This window comes from Delphinapterus leucas, chromosome 2 (genome assembly GCF_059928025.1).
Source record: "Delphinapterus leucas isolate spDelLeu-1000000601 "Yukka" chromosome 2, BTC_Dleu_Yukka2, whole genome shotgun sequence".
NCBI lineage: Eukaryota > Metazoa > Chordata > Mammalia > Artiodactyla > Monodontidae > Delphinapterus > Delphinapterus leucas.
Window position 1 is genome coordinate 115986718 of NC_143130.1, and position 16229 is coordinate 116002946.

A 16229-nucleotide genomic window follows, 5' to 3' on the forward strand; every position below is an offset into this window, starting at 1 on the left:
CCTACCCTAACACTGAGGGTAAATATTCTCTGTTGCTTCTTAAATCTTTGAAAAACAGGGAGGCCTAGGGTGGAGTAGACCTTTTACCAAAGGCTGAGCTGCCCAATGCTCACCAGTGTGCCAGTGGCAAGTCTGGATCCAGCCCCGTCTAACACACAGACAATGACATAGGAAGGTTTATATCTTTTTTCTTTTTTTTTTTTTTTAAACATCATCTCTTGCTTTGTCTTTGGACGTATAGGTTCTCCCGTTTGTGTTAGAATCACTACTGATTCTAAATCCTTCAGAATGTTTTCAAGCTTTTTGGCTAGAACTTAGTCCAGTGTATTATCTGAAAATTTAGAGAAAGATTTGACTTCCTGACAGCCTAACAGAATCTTCTAAATACGTCTAGAAATTTACATTAATATTTCTAATTTTATGGCTAATCCTGGAGGTTAGAATTTTTTTGCTTTATGGCTTTTATTTTAATAGCAAGTGTTTATGGACAGACTGTCCATGAGACCATGAGAGAGTGGGGCCAGTCATTAACAAATCTGTAGGGTTGATCTTACTTTTCTTAGACATTTTCATATGTACATGGGTATATATGAGAATTGAGAAAATTACTGCTGGAAAGAACTCCATATTCCTTTTTATTTATTAATGGCAAAGGCAGGCTGCTTTTCTCATGAGGAAGTGGCTCATGAATTTTCATTCAAAATTGTAAATTAGTGTCCACACTTTAATATGTTTAGAGTGGAAAGGGATTCTACATGCAACTGTGCATATCAGATATCATGTCTGGAAAGCTAAATTTTATTCTTTAATGATATTATGATTGGGCTAGGTGCCACTCTTGTATCTCCCTTCTGTGCTTACGTGACACATGGAATAGAGGATGATGGGAAATTCTAATCTATTATTAGTATTTTACTTCAGTAATATTCTTAAACTATTTTTTTTACAAGATTTTGTTACCATTACCTTTAGTGTCATTTTTGAAAACCAGAGGCAAACTTCCTTGAGCAAATAAAGTGAACAGTGAACACTTAGTGAATATTTGGGGAAAGAATCAATATGCTAAAGACGCTAGGAAAATTGGATCATTTAACAGAAGTTCCAACATAGACAAGCTGGTATCTCAGGAACCTATCTTGTGTTTTTGGATGTGTTGGTGTGAAATGAACCATTCAGTTTACAAAAGATGGATTCTTAAATGCTCCAAAATATGTATTACTCAGCCTTAGGTAGAAAAACTTCCAGGGCTTTTTAGTATTATTTTTTCTTCAACTAATAGTTGCTCTATTTTGATGATTTCTTCATTTGGTGTCTGGTTTAATCAAAATTCCTTAGTGGACCAAGCTGGAACCTCATATATTCACACACACCTCCCATTGATTTCACTTGGGTGAAACTTTATCTTTTAAGCAAAGTTTAAGTTGAAATGTTGAGTTAATGATGCTCACTTTAAATACCAAAGGCTGAATGCATTTATGTATTCAAACACTTAGCTGGTCAAACATAACTCCCACCAGGGTTTAGAGGAAGGATCATTTCTTAGACTGTGCCGGCCTCACAAATAATATATTGCTATCCAATCTGCAGAAAAATGATACTGAACAGGCTTGTTAGTATTTTATTTCTATGGTGAAAGGCCCTGGAATCTTTTTTTAACCTTAAAAAGACAGAGAAAATGGTGAACAAGATGTTGGGAAATACTTTTGGCAATTACCATAGTAGTTAGCCCAAATTTAGAAATAAACTCTAAAGAAAAAATTGCACATTTAGTTTTCCATAGTCTTGTCTCTGTCTCTATTAGAATTTCAGACCATGAAATAAACACATAATTCTGTATTTGTCTAACAAAAACTGACATTGATTTAGAAGGCTTTCTCCTCATACCATGATGAAGCTTTTAAAGCCCCGACACTGGTTATATCATACCTACAATAGAATGTCCAACTCTTTTGTTGTGAACCCTTCAGGTATGTGGCAACTTAAAGGGGAAATATCCGGAAGAATAGCATTTTGGTCATGTGTTTGATTTATAACACCTTCTTAGAGTATTATACAAGTCTGCCTCGTAACATTTTCATAGAGAGTATAACATATTCATAGAGTACTGAAAAGTTGTGCTTTGAGACCTTTTAACATCTAGGAGATTATATATTTGAGTGAATGAGTTGACATGAACCCAAGCATATTTACAAAGAAAATTTTATAAGGAAAATCCCTCCAAAAGAGTAGTTCCTGTACTTGTAGCCTTTATAAGATTCTGAACTACTTGCCACAATTTCAGTCACCTCTCTCTCCCTTTAAAAAAGAGAGTGTTTGTCACCGGGACTTCAACAAAAAGTACCTGGTTCTGAATTCAGCTGATTGAATCAGCATATTCTTCAAAGGGATGTAGAACTGTTAACTAGTTCTATGCTACCCCTGATAAATTTACTCATGTATGATCTATTTTGTTTTCCTGTATAGTAGCTGGCATTTTCCCTGGAAAACGTCTTTTATAAAATCACTAGTATACAGCACACCTTTGCAGGTAATATAAACATAAGACAGTAAGCTACTTCCTTACCCAAGGATTTTCCTAATATAATGAGCACGTTAAATTATAGTCATTTCAGAAGGTTTCAAAAAAACCAACAAAGAAATTCTAGTAATTTACTTCTGATTTGCTACAAAGTTATGTATTTGATTTCACTAATTTTGGAAAACTGTCAGGGTTTTTTCTAAGCTGTGAATTAACACATGGCAAAGAATCTGAAATCAGGCACAAATGCTTAAAAAATGTTTTTGTCGGGCTTCCCTGGTGGCGCAGTGGTTGAGAGTCTGCCTGCCGAAGCAGGGAACACGGGTTCGTGCCCTGGTCCGGGAAGATCCCACGTGCCGCGGAGCGGCTGGGCCCGTGGGCCATGGCCGCTGAGCCTGCGCATCCGGAGCCTGTGCTCCGCAACGGGAGAGGCAACAACAGTGAGAGACCCGCGTACCACAAAAAAAAAAAAAAAAAAAAAAAGTTTTTGGCTTCAGTATTAGGACCTTATGGGAATTTGTTGTTTAGAAAACACTAGCGCCGATTCTACACTTAATGAAACAAACTATAGTACCAAAGCATTTACCATATTTAACAAACTCAAGCCTAAATATTCTCAGCTAGGATGAAAATAGACTAGACTGGAGGAAGTGTATCTGTGTTAGGTTCATTCACCACTCGCTGGTCTCCAGTGTAGACCATCCGAGAACGAGCCAAAGGTACATTTAACTGGAAGAAATGGCTTTTGTTCCAAGTCCTTTGATAGGGAGAATAATAGGAGGGAACAGCTCAATGGATATAAAGACATGTTAAAGAGCTAGTAAAAAAAATTCCATGATTGTGAACATTTTATCATCCCATATGCAGTTTTCATCTATTTAAAATCTACTCATAAATCTCCTTTAATTTTTAATATAGAAGCAGGATGTGAGAGGAATGGGAAGGCAACTCACATTAATTGAGAATATACTGCATATAATCATTTCAAGTAAGCAAATGTACCATTGTACACTGAAGGCAAAATCTCACCTTCAGAACGAATGAAGTCTGTCTATATTGTACTGGTTGGTATTGGCATTTGGGGATGAGATATTATCTCTATCACATACTGCTCTTCTGAAGTCATTCTGGTCCTACTAAAAGTTTTTGATTTCATTATCTACATTCATTCATCATCATTTACCAGGCACTATCCTGGGCATTAGGGATACAAAGATAAACTCATACCTCGCCCTTGAATTGTTTAGTCATAATCAAAGTTTCTTTTTAAATCATACACGTATAGAAAAGAAAACAGGCTTCCTTATCATCTCTTACTGATTGATAATTTATGAGACTTCCTAAATACATACTTCCCTGGTACAGCAAGGGAAAAAAACCTGGTTTTAAGATCAGAGTTCAGGCTCTTACACAAAATGCTTGTAGCCTCTCCTAACAAATTAACTTTCTCTTTAGGGAACAACCTCTTGGGATAAATGCTGTTTTTCAGATTTCCTATTCCTCTCCCTTCTTTTGTGCAGGATGACATCTGAGCATATAGCGGGCTTACATGACCTTGTGATTCTGGGGAACAGTGAGGCCCCCTGGCTTAATGTGGCCCCTGGGTGCAGGCTGGCTGTGTTCAGTGAAATGGGTCTTGCCCCCGACATTATGAGGTTGCTCCCGACAGAGGGCTGTGGCTGTGTTGTTATCTCTTGGCTTGGTCAGGCGGTATTTCCTGCTGACTAAGCCTCATCTCAGCCTTCACTGGCCCAGCCAACTCCCTGAGGTCTGGCTTCAGAGGCCCCCCTGGCTCTCCTTGCAGGGGTGGGGGGTGGGGGTGGTCATTGTGTCTCTGTTGCCATGGCAACACCTCTGTCAAGTTCACCAGCTAAACTCCAAGAAACCTCATGGAAGGATGAGAGAACTGTCTCCTCATGGGGGATGAGAGAACAGGGTAGCAAAGGGAGTCCTAACCACAGCTCTCTGACTACAACATCCCCACTTCAGGTTATTGTGAGGACATTGTTTAAGGCAATCTCCCAGACTTCCTAGCAGGAAACAGAGCTGACATCCTGGTGCTTTTGGCTTTCCCTTTAGGTCTTAGGCCAAGAGAGGGGCGGACACACATTTGAGCACCTGCTCCTCTTACCTTTATTTTGTTCTTAGTTTCCAAATCCACTGAGATGGAAGGGGTGAGCTTTTTCTTTCCTTTACCCTTTGCTTTTATTATTCCCCTGGATATTCTCTCCTGTATGCAAGTATTAGGATCATACTCTCCTAATTTGGGGGATAGCATTCTACCTTTCCCCTGTCTTTACGGTCAAAATGTGGGAGGGTGCAAGGAGAGAAAAACAATGAACATAATTCAGGATGTATTTCTAAATGACTGTGCCCGTCGTGTGAGCAAATGCTTATTAGTCATTCCTTATTAGTCACTCACAGAATGAATAAAGAAAGACTGATGGTTTATTTGTCCCTGTTGCAGTGGTTTTGGCTTGTTTGGTAGTATTTTGAAATGGGATACTATTTCAGATTTCACACGTATGCTGTAAGTCCTTGCTACTCCAAGTGAGACCCAGGACCAGCAGCGTTGTTAGTTGCCAACACTCATTAGAAACACAGAATCTCAGCCCCACCCTAGAAGTACTGAGTCAGTATCTGCATTTCAACAAGCTCCTCAGCTATGCCATATGCACATTAGAGTTTGAAAAGCACTGCTGTAGACCACCTTAGCCTTACTAAAGGTTTGGGCTACATCACCTATACCCATCATTGGCATTCAGTAAACATTTATTAATTAATTCTATGTGTTAGCCAATGATAATCCTTGTCCTGGGCACTTATGGTTCTAATCAAGAAGCTTTATAATTATGGTAAAGTAATTAAAATAAACTAGACAATTCTAGATCTAGTCTCCTTCATCACCAGACACACCTTAATTTTTTTTGACAAATCTATTAAGATTAAATTGTAAGTTATGAAAAGTGGATGTTCATTTTCTTGGAAAGCAGTCATTTTGTGTATAGAGACAGGAACAAGGTGGTAATAAAATGCTCACTTGATAAATTCAGATTCATACCTGAGGCTGCTGCTTCATTAGTACTGATAGGGTTTTGCTCAGTTAGAGTTTGACAAGACTCTAGGATTTCTTTTAGGGGGATGATTTTGGGGAGAAGGACACAGTCATAGTTTTTCATTCTGTGCTTTCATTTTCTGATCACAGTGTTTTAGAAGAATCTGAGCTTTACTTATTCACCAAGCTTTCAAGAGAGAATCACATTAATCCTTTTAAGCTCCTTATTCTAATGATTTATTTTGTTGAAAACCACAGTGATCCTCCTTTGAATTTTAATGATTGCTGGCTATTCAGAGATTCATTGTTTTGACTTCCTGTCCTTACCTTTGTTTCCTACATGTCTGTGGGGAACACCTGTCTCATACTGGATCTACCCCTGGTTCTCACTGGCTTACCAGAGTCACTCAAGCCTATCCCTGAGTGTTAAGCTGAAATGCTGGCTACTCATCCATGACAATATATGTAGGATATATGTTTGCAGAGATAGACAGATAGACAGCAGAGGGACAGATAAATGATTGAGTCACTTCCCAGTGAAAATAATATTTTGGATATGATAGTATATTGTGATCATTTTAGAGAAGTTAGTTGAATTAGTATTCTTAATCATGAAGGCATTGGGATGTAATATCTGTGGAAAATCTAGTCATAGAGAAAGGGGTTTGAATGTTGAGAGTGCTGTTTTTACCCCAAGTTCTTGACTGTGTAACCTTCACAAGGCACTGACCCTCCATTTCTCATTCTGTTAAAAATGGCAATGCTCTTTCTCAAGGACACAGTAGTAATCATTTTGTTCAAATGCTGCAAGTCCTCAGAAAGGGTGAACAAATGGAAATAGCCATGGTATGTCTCAGGTATGAGCATCAGAATTACAGGTTATGTTTTCAAAATCTAAGCAATGGCTATGTCACAAGCTTGAGTTCCTATTTTGCTCTCTGTTTAACCACACAGAGAATTTTTCCTTCTCTTTTTACAGGTATCACCTAGGAACATCACAGGTTTTCAAGAATATATTATTGTAATATGAGATTTGAACAACTACACTGTATTTATGCATAATACATTCTGTGCCTTATCTTCAGGCTTCTGGACTTTGATTCAGAATATCAGGAGCTCTGGGATTGGCTGATTGACATGGAGTCCCTCGTGATGGACAGTCACGACCTGATGATGTCAGAGGAGCAGCAGCGGCATCTTTACAAGGTCAGAGCTACCCTTCTTGCCTTTACCTTGCTGTGGAAGATCTGATTAGCCTGACAAGTCTTTCTCTCAGGATATCTTTTGCGTTCATTGTATGTATCATGGTGTCTATTAGAATTCCCTTCCCTGTCCCCAAACTCATTTCCATCCCTTGTGTGCTGACAGGCTGCATGGACATCATAATTGCAAGAAAGTTCCCTTTATCACATTCTATTTGGTGTAATTCTATAGAAGGACAAAGGTTTATCTTCAAGATGAATAGCAATAAATGAAACTGCATTAATAAGTAGACTGAAACAAAATGAAGGATAAATGGATTGGTAACATTTAACAAAATGTGTTTTGATTGGAGTACTCAGGTGGAGTCTATCCACCCCTCAGATCTTTCCAGAGATAAAAGAAATTTGCCTTCTGTTTGGCTTGCTGCTTCCGGGGTACGGGCCTTGTCCAATTTAATGTTTATTGGTGTTACATAGCGCAGACGTTGTCAAATTAAGTCAATGCATTTGCATGTGATTTAAGGAAACTGGCTTTGTACTCAACATATTGATTGTAGGCAATCCATCTAATAACTATCTATATTGTTTTCCATGTCTGTTAATTCACCCCTAGCTTAATGTGTTTTACCAATTCTATTTAAATAGCCTTAGAAGTTCTTACAAAACAACCATGAGATTTTGACTGAAAAAAATGGTTGTAAGATTCAGTGTCTGAAAAAGCAGTTGGGGAGGGTAGAGGGACTTTCCACTGAAATATCAGACGGCAGTAAATCTTCCTCATTTAGGCAATTTTTATTGGAGTAATTCTGACAGTTGTCATCCTTGAATTGCTTTGAGCATATGGCATATTTCAAAGAGCAGATTGTGAATCATAAAAAATAAAATTAATAACTAACCACAGAATCAGCAACAGTATAATGACAAGAAACAACTACCCTCTAGCTTTTTAAAATTTCTTATAGAATAAGAAGTACATTCAAGGTCAAATAAAAGTTGTCTTCTTTCTTCTCCAATTTTTATCATTTTGAGTTACCTTTCCTTAATATATTATTTTAAATTTTACCTCCTCTAAAGAGAGAGATTTATTTTCAAGGGTCTGGTAGACTTTAATTAGTGTCCTTCGGGGATCATCTCAGTTAAGAGAAGATATAAGCTCCCTAGGGACTCAGCAAAAGGTGATATTTTACTCCCTGAAGAATTCTGTCCAACATTAATCAAGTTTGTTGACTACTAGCTGTTTCCTATATGGATAGCTGTCCACATTACCCACAAAGCTACCATCTTCTGGCCTCACATATTGTTAGAGTAACAATTTCAACCTAATGTAACCAAAGCCAGGTGATTTCGCATTTCATGCCGGGGTCAAGAATTATGTGTGAAAAGTGCCTATAAATCTATATTGATTTAATGGTACAAAAATATTTGTTTCATTCCTAAGACTTAAGCATTAAAAGTCCAGCCAAAAAAGAAAAAAAAATACAAAAGTTATCTAATCATAAGCCATTATCTCAGATTTTATTTCACCCATGATGCCAAATAACATTTCTTGATGCATTTTGTATTTTGCACATAAACCACTCTTTTTTTTAGAAACAGTGCTATTCTTTGTCAAAATCACATTCATATAATTTACATCACAATTAATAGGAAGACATTGAACAAAAAGTGCACTCTTCCTTTACTTGTGGTTTCCTTGTAAGTGCTCTGCCTGAGAATTCCCATTCTGGCACATTGAAGGCCATTATTCCACCCTGTCAGTACTTCTGGATTATAGTATTTTTCCAAACATTTATTTATTTATTTATTTATTCCGGTACGCGGGCCTCTCACCATTGTGGCCTCTCCCGTTGCAGAGCACAGGTTCCGGAAGCACAGGCCCAGCGGCCATGGCTCACGGGCCCAGCCGCTCCGCGGCATGTGAGTTCTTCCCGGACCGGGGCACGAACCCATGTCCCCTGCATCGGCAGGCGGACTCTCAACCACTGCGCCACCAGGGAAGCCCTCCAAACATTTTTATACTGGGGCTCTTCATTTGTGACTCATGTCCTCTGTTTCTTCTTTCAGATGCTCCGCATATCTAAGCTCACTAGACTAGCACTGATTTTGCATTAGGCTTGTAAACAAATTAAAGATTATGTTAGAAACCAAGGACAGTGCTATAGGTTTGTAGAGGGTCTCTCTTTATATAAGCTCCCAAATTATTCCAGACGTTTAGAAACCTCCAAAGCAATCCTGAGGATATTGATGAAAGAGTCATTTAGAACTTGGGGTGGCTCCTGAATTAGAAAAACTGAGGGAAGAAAATTAATCTCAGGTCTTTGCCAAGAATCCCCAGGGATTCTTAGGTTAGGTCAACATTTTCAGTGTCCCATTTCTCTGTTCTAATCTGCTTTTCTAGGAATCAACAAAACTAATGCCTTGGGCGAAGGAGGTTTGGAGCCGGTTGATCACAGAGACCCCTAAAGGACTAAAGCTTTTCAGTTGGTCCCCGGCCTTTCTAGGCTTTCAACACCATTTGAGTCTACCTTAATCATCTTTAATCTTAAAATTTGTTGGCCCTAAAAATTACCAATGCTTCATCAGCATTTTTCACCAAGGGTACCATTGACATTTGGGACAAAACAATTTTTTACTAGTTTGTGCAACCGTTCCTTCCACTACAGGACATTTGTTATTCATGTTCCTCTAGTCATTGTGACAACTCAGTTGGACACCCAACTCATTTCATAGCATTTTCAATCTATCTCAACTTATCTACATCATCTTCATTTCTTAAAATGCTTGTATAACAGCAAGAAAAATGCTTTGCCCTTGTATTCTTTGTTATTAAGCAAAGCACCTTACATGGTTGATATTGAACTAATAGTTGTTGAGTTAAAACAATTAAGGATGGGATTGAAGCTCATGATCCCTGCTATTAATGTAAACAATGAGGGTGAAAAACTTTTAAGAGAGACCTTCAACTGAGTGATGGTAAAATTCCAGGAACTGTAGATCAGGACAGAATCATTATTCCTGTTATCGTAGAATCTGAAACTTTTGTTCTCCTTTCCCTGGGGTGGGGCTCTCTCTGTTTCATCTTTCAGCTGATTTCCTGGTATGCATAGGCATGCCCAGACCCCAATTCTGCATTATTTAGTCCTAGGTTGATGCCTGAAAATCACCTTTGGAAATGTTAGGTTAGAGAAAAGATAGTAAGATGGTCGTCAGTGAGTGTGAAGATTTTTTAGCATTTTCAACGTTAGACACCACCTTTCCTGACTTTACCTGTTTATTTTCTATTCTTGTCTCTGCTAGAAAATCATGTGACCTTAACTCCTAGATATGGAACTTCTGATAAAGACCCCAGACTATTCATTCAGCAGACCTCCTGTGCGGAGCACCTGTTATGATATCTTGGTTACCCCAAACCAGCAAAATATCCAAGGAACTTTTAAAGGAAGAGAATTAGGTTTAACAGGCAAAGAATACATGGATACAACCTCACATAATTTAGAACCTTAATATTACAGTGGGCTGTAAGGTGGATTATCTGTTTAAAACATTTCTTGTTATTTTCAGATTGTTAGAAATTTAAGATCATTTTCTTTCTGATTAGTTTTAAACTGCAGGGCCATTAGAACAACCTGATTCTTATTAAAAAGTAACCACTCCCTTAATATGTTTTCTTCTTTGTTTGGAGACAGTGAGACGTACTGCCAATGTCTTTCCTTCCCCCTTTTCGGTCTGGCTCAGCCTCAGAATGGGGACCTTCTGAAGCTATTTTCTAATAAACATTGGCAGTATCATCAGCTTAGAAAACACAAATGTAGTCTTTTCTCGTCTTTTTCTTCCTCAATCTGAGAATCAGCTCCAAGGAGAATTTACTCCCACTCTCTCATTTTCTTTCTCTTCATTCCTGCTACCTTCCTAAGTAGGACAATTTAATTTGTCAAAAGTAACACCATGATTTTGAAAGTTCAGCTCCTATTTGGACTAGCGTTACGAAGCCAGAATTCATAATCACAGGGAGCTGTCTGCATGTGCATTAACTATTAACGGAGAAATATTTAAAACCCACTTGCAAAGGAAAAGCTTCATTTTTTCATATCTGCAGATCAAAGGTGGCATTATTCTTGGGTTCAGGGAAGCTCAAGACACCTCCTCCCCCATCCTATATATTTTATAGACTGAGTGGCCTGGAAGCATCTCCATGATGGGAGAGCTGGAGGCCAGACAGCGGCTGTTGCTGCCGCCTTGCCCTCTGCAGCAGGCGCAGCTGGTTCTGGAGTGCCGTGAGGCTGTGCCCTGTCATGGGCTTCTTTCCTTGCCACAGGGCACTGCTGTTCTCTGCCACCTGCAGAGCACAGGTGACAGAGCCCCTAGCCGTCCTGGATGGGTGTGGGGTTTCAAGGGTTAAGTTCAAGGGCCCAATTCAGAAGTTGTAGGCTGGTGATTATTGTTATAATTAAACAAGAGCTGTTTTCAGGTAGTGTGAAGCTCACTAAAACACCACATTTATAGATTTGTTCCTTGAGTGAATGGCTTAGCTGTTGCTCATCAATAAAATATTAGATTATATTACTTATCAGGGGTTAAAAATAACCCTTCCAGCTTAAAAAAAAAATAACAATATTAACACTCACTTCAACCAAGACCTGTATACTTTCAGGGAATTTACACTGAAGATGCTATACTTAATTTAGAGGGTTGGTTACTCATGGTTTCTGCTTTTATGGGAAAAATGCAAGTGTCCTCTATCTTTCTCCATTGGCATATCTGTAAAAATATATCCTGTGTGAAAAAGGAAAAGAACCATTCATTCTATATAATACAATGCTCACTAAACATATTAATTGCATTTTTATTTTGTTATTGGTTTGAGGTTGTAAGAACTTATAAAAATTCACAGGGGAAAAATAAAAATATTTTTAATATATAAGTACAAATCAGAACTGGGAAAATATATGTAAGCTGGATTCTATTTCTGTGAGAAGAGTTAACGTGTAGGTACATAGACTATAAGGTCCTACACAATTACTAAAGATGATCCTAAAAGTTTATTCTGGGTTTCCTGGTAGTGAAAGCAAAGAAGGAAATGTGGTCAAATGCTAAATTTACATTTTCCATGAGAAAAAACATTACACTTCCTTTGGAGAAATTGTTTATTTTGATACTTAGAAATGAAGATATTTTCTTTTAGGATTTTTTTATATAAGGGGTTAGAATGGTATAGTAGAGAAATGCCTAACCACAGTATTTCTTACAAGTAGATTTCTGAACTTAATACTTCTGACAAATGAGTTAGTTATTTTTCCTCTGACTCTATTGCCAGGTAATGGTTAGAGATTTTGAGCACAGCTCTCGCCCATAGGCAGCTCCTTTCAATGATACTGTGACCAGATGGAATTAATGAAAGGACATCGTTATTATATATTGGAAAAGAAGAGGTTATTAGTAAAATGAGAAAGAAATATAAACATTGGAGAGATGGAAAAGCAGTTGAACTTAGTTAATTCAAAGTTAACCAAAGAAAAAAAGAATAAAGGAGTAAATTAAAATCATGGGTAGATGAATGAATAGATAAGAAAATGCTAAAAAATCAAATACAAACAAATTTTTAAAATCAAAACATTGAAAGAAGAATTGTTTCAGGAAGAAAAGCCAGATACAAGAAAGGGCTAAATTTTAAAGGAGAAAATGTTACTTTAGAGAATTTGGGTGTATATTATAAGACAAGCATTATGACTTTTAAAAGAAACATGTATGGAATGAGATAAGAAATTCTGGGGGATAAGAAATACAGTGTAAAAGAAGAAAAATGGGACATAGTTGACTTGTTATTTTATAACTGTTGATGCCAAAATGATGCCAAATGATGCCATAGCTATGAACCAATCATAGAAAACAGATTAATCATGCTATTCCTATATTTTATAAATTCAACCCTCTACAATAGTTCTCTTTCATTTTGTTCTGAACTACATTGATCTAAATAATTTCAGATGTGGCTTGATACCTTTATGACTGAACTTGAGCTCTTAAAAATGTAATGGTAGGCTGGTTCATAGTCCAGGTCATAGTAGCTAGGATTAAAATAGAAGAAAATCCATGAACTTATTAAAAAAAACTTACAAGAATAGAAGTACACGTCAAAAAATTAAATTCTGTTAATTAGGCCTTATATTGGAATTTCAGTACCTAAATTTTCTACCTTGATTGTTCAAAATGAAGCAAATTACTAGTCATTGAAGCCGTCAAGGTAAAAATGTACCAGATATATCAGGCACAAGAACCTAATGATAATTTTTTACCTCTTTCCCAGTAGATTATTTGTAGAGCTTAATTGTATGTTAGATTAAAACTCTATTAAGATAAGAAGAATATGCTTAAAATCATTATAATATTTCAAAAAACATTATCTAATCTTTTTTAAAGTGATCGGAATGGAAAACCCTAGGCCACCTCCACTGCTATCTAGAAGTGAATTTGTTGTTCCATTTTTATTAAAGTTCAAAAAGTCCTTAGATTAGTTGTCATATTAACTTGAGCTTTGATTAATCAGTGTTTGCTCTGAATACTTGAATATATGTATATGTTTTTTTTCTTTCCTTTTCTTTTCTTTTTTGAGAAAGGGCAAAACTTATCCTGAAAATGTTTAGAAGAAAAAGTAGATGGATGTAGTTTCTGAACAATATATGAAACACTATTTATGCTGGAGCTTATAATACCTATTTTCATTGCTTTTTTAAAAGGAAAAAAAAAAAGAAGGATGTTAAGAGAATAGTATGCCAAGAAGTAGCTGGCTCTGTGTGCAGAGGGGCAAGGAAGGGAAGCCCCGCCAGCAGTTTTTGTCTCTGGCGGGTGAGCCACTGGCCGGAAGGTGCGTTGGCTCTCTGGGCAGCCTCTGCTGTATTGTGCTTCTCCCTCTCTCCCTGGCCTGGCCTGCTCTGGCCTAGAGTGGATCAAACAAGCCGTGGGGAAAGTTCCCCTCATTTGCATCACTTCTAGACAGCCCTGTCTTACTCTTTGCTGACAGGAAATCACTGTCTTTGTCACCTTTTCTCAGGGCCCTCCTTTTGGCAGAGATGGGCCATGTGACCACGCTTAATCACAACAACAGGGCTGGCTCAGGACTCAATGACATGTTTTCCTCAGCACTTCAGTAAATGGGGTAGAGGAGTCAGTAGGAAATGACTACATTAATTTTAGAGTGAAAAGATAATTAACACTTGAAGGACTAATGCTACAACCTATGGAATTATTATTCAAATTGAAGTTAATTCATCAAAAACTTGTGAAAACTATCTTCCCTAATGCAACTGTTTAAAAAAATAGACCTTGAATAGTAAGATTTGGGCATGTTGGAGGGAGAGTGGGAAGAAGGCGGGGAGAGAGGGGCTTTGGGTGGAGAGTGGAGAGAGAAGCGGGGATAAAGGGAGAGGAAAATCATAGCAGGCATTAGCTATGTTTGAAAAAGCAACTTAAATGGGCTAAAACTTCAACATTTGGGACTGCAGGCTGGAGCATATAAAACGCTTACTTAGATGATATGAATAGGACACTGGCAAACAAAAGCAGCAGTGTGCTCCTAGAAAACTGTGCTTAAAGGAGTTTCCTTGGCAACAGAAATGCAGTTCCAAAAGTAGACAGAACTTTCCTCAGAAAACATACTATTAATAACAACCTTCCGGAACAACTTGGAGCAATTTGACAACTTGGCAATAATAATGCCAAGTGTTCTGCAAATTAATCTAACACATAACTGTTATGTTTCCCTTGCCCATAGTTTTGCTGGACTCTACCTAGAACTCATTGCTTTTCAGTGGCACAAGTGTGAAAATTATTTCTAAATGTTGTCATGGAAAAAAGAAAACCAAAAGAAGTGCTAGTGGCCAACAGTGGCCAGTGATTGTGTTCAGCCTTTTGGAACCTACCAGAGAACTTGGTTTAATGAGATGAGTTTATTCCAATTAAAGCTATTATATTTAATATCTCATTCCAACAAAGATACTTTCACAAACAAAACTTGGTAAAGGGTTAACAGCCTGAGATTTGCTGTGATGTGAAGCACATCTTGAGGCCATTGGTTATATAAATGTAACACTTCACTAGATACGTGCTGGGTGTTATTTTTAAAAGCATCATCATTTCTTGTCAGCCCAGAGAATGAACTAATCTTGGGTCTACTTGGCCAATGGGAATCATTTGAATTCTCCTGAAGGCTATACATTTGCCAGCCAAGAAAGGAAGAATGTTCCCCTATTATAACCTTTCTTGAATCCTTGGATCTAAAGGTTAAAAGTAATCAATATCTCATTGTGCTACTTGGTTTCACAGTAATAAGTAATAACCGTCATATTAAAATCCAAATGATTACAGATAGCACTTAAATGAGTTGACCTGTTTGGGAGATTTTATTAATTGCAATCAGGATAATCATTAGAGTTTGCTAATAAAAATTTGGATTAAATTGTGAAAATTTCAGCCTTTAGCTTTTGAAAAATGACTTTTACTTAATTAGATGTGAATGTGCAGTGTTCCCCCCCCCCATGTTAAGCTGAGATATTTGGCTTTAACTCTACATATTTGTAGCTTTCTTTCTGGTTTTTATAAAATAAATTAGAGGAACATTTAAGTTCCTTATAAGAAAGGGCGTTTGGTTCACTGCCACCTTTGGCTCCTGAACCGCTCAACACTATATAGATATGTTTCAGATCAGTGACTTAATGGAAATGTCCCTCACCTACTTTTTAGCATTTCCTATTTTTAAATTACTTATTTGTAGCGGTTATATTCATATGTAAGCTAATCTGGTTTGAAGCTAGAAAAAAGTTATATGATGTGTGATTAAACTTTACAGACAGCCATGGTAAGAACTGGGGGTTATTTATTTTGTCAAAAATAAGTACCAGAGTTTAAAGATGAAAACCAAGTATTGTCATTGACAAAGCGGTCTTAATATAAAAGGATAAATGTTAGGTTTAATGTTTCATGTAATTACATCAGGAAGGCATTGGTTATCGTAACTGTAACTACAAGGAAGTGTATAAGATATATATGCTATTGAATCCAAATATTTCGTCTTTATTATCATTCTAGTTTTTACAGCTTGTTAGGATTTCATGCATATATTCCTAAAGCAGGGAGGTGGGGCTAGAAGGGTACATAAATAATGTTTTAGTTATTTCAAAGGAAGTCCAGGTACCTGTTCAGAATAGGCTGGTGAGCCTTGGCTGGGGATGGGGCAGGGGGCAGGCAAAGCTCAGTCATAGTGCTTTTACAGATAAACTCACTAACCTCCTTCCTTTCTGTCCTTGTTTTACTACTATGTCTAACTTTAAATCCCATCCTTAAGATTCATTTCTTTGTGGTAAAAAAGAGTGTACTCTACTGGATGCAGATAATCTATGGGGAGGGGGAGAATAATATTGAATTAAATGCCAATTTTAACATCTAGTTTAAATGGAAAGAC

The 16229-nt window shown here is 37.4% G+C and overlaps 1 protein-coding gene across 1 annotated transcript in view; it reads left to right on the forward strand.

Annotated features, from left to right (window-relative positions):
• The window catches only part of AKAP6 (A-kinase anchoring protein 6), a 607123-nt gene that overhangs the window by 468547 nt on the left and 122347 nt on the right, over positions 1–16229 (forward strand). The window contains exon 11 of the mRNA XM_089907589.1: positions 6659–6779. Within this exon, the coding sequence (XP_089763715.1) occupies positions 6659–6779 (121 nt within the window). The remainder of the gene's footprint in view (positions 1–6658; positions 6780–16229) is intronic.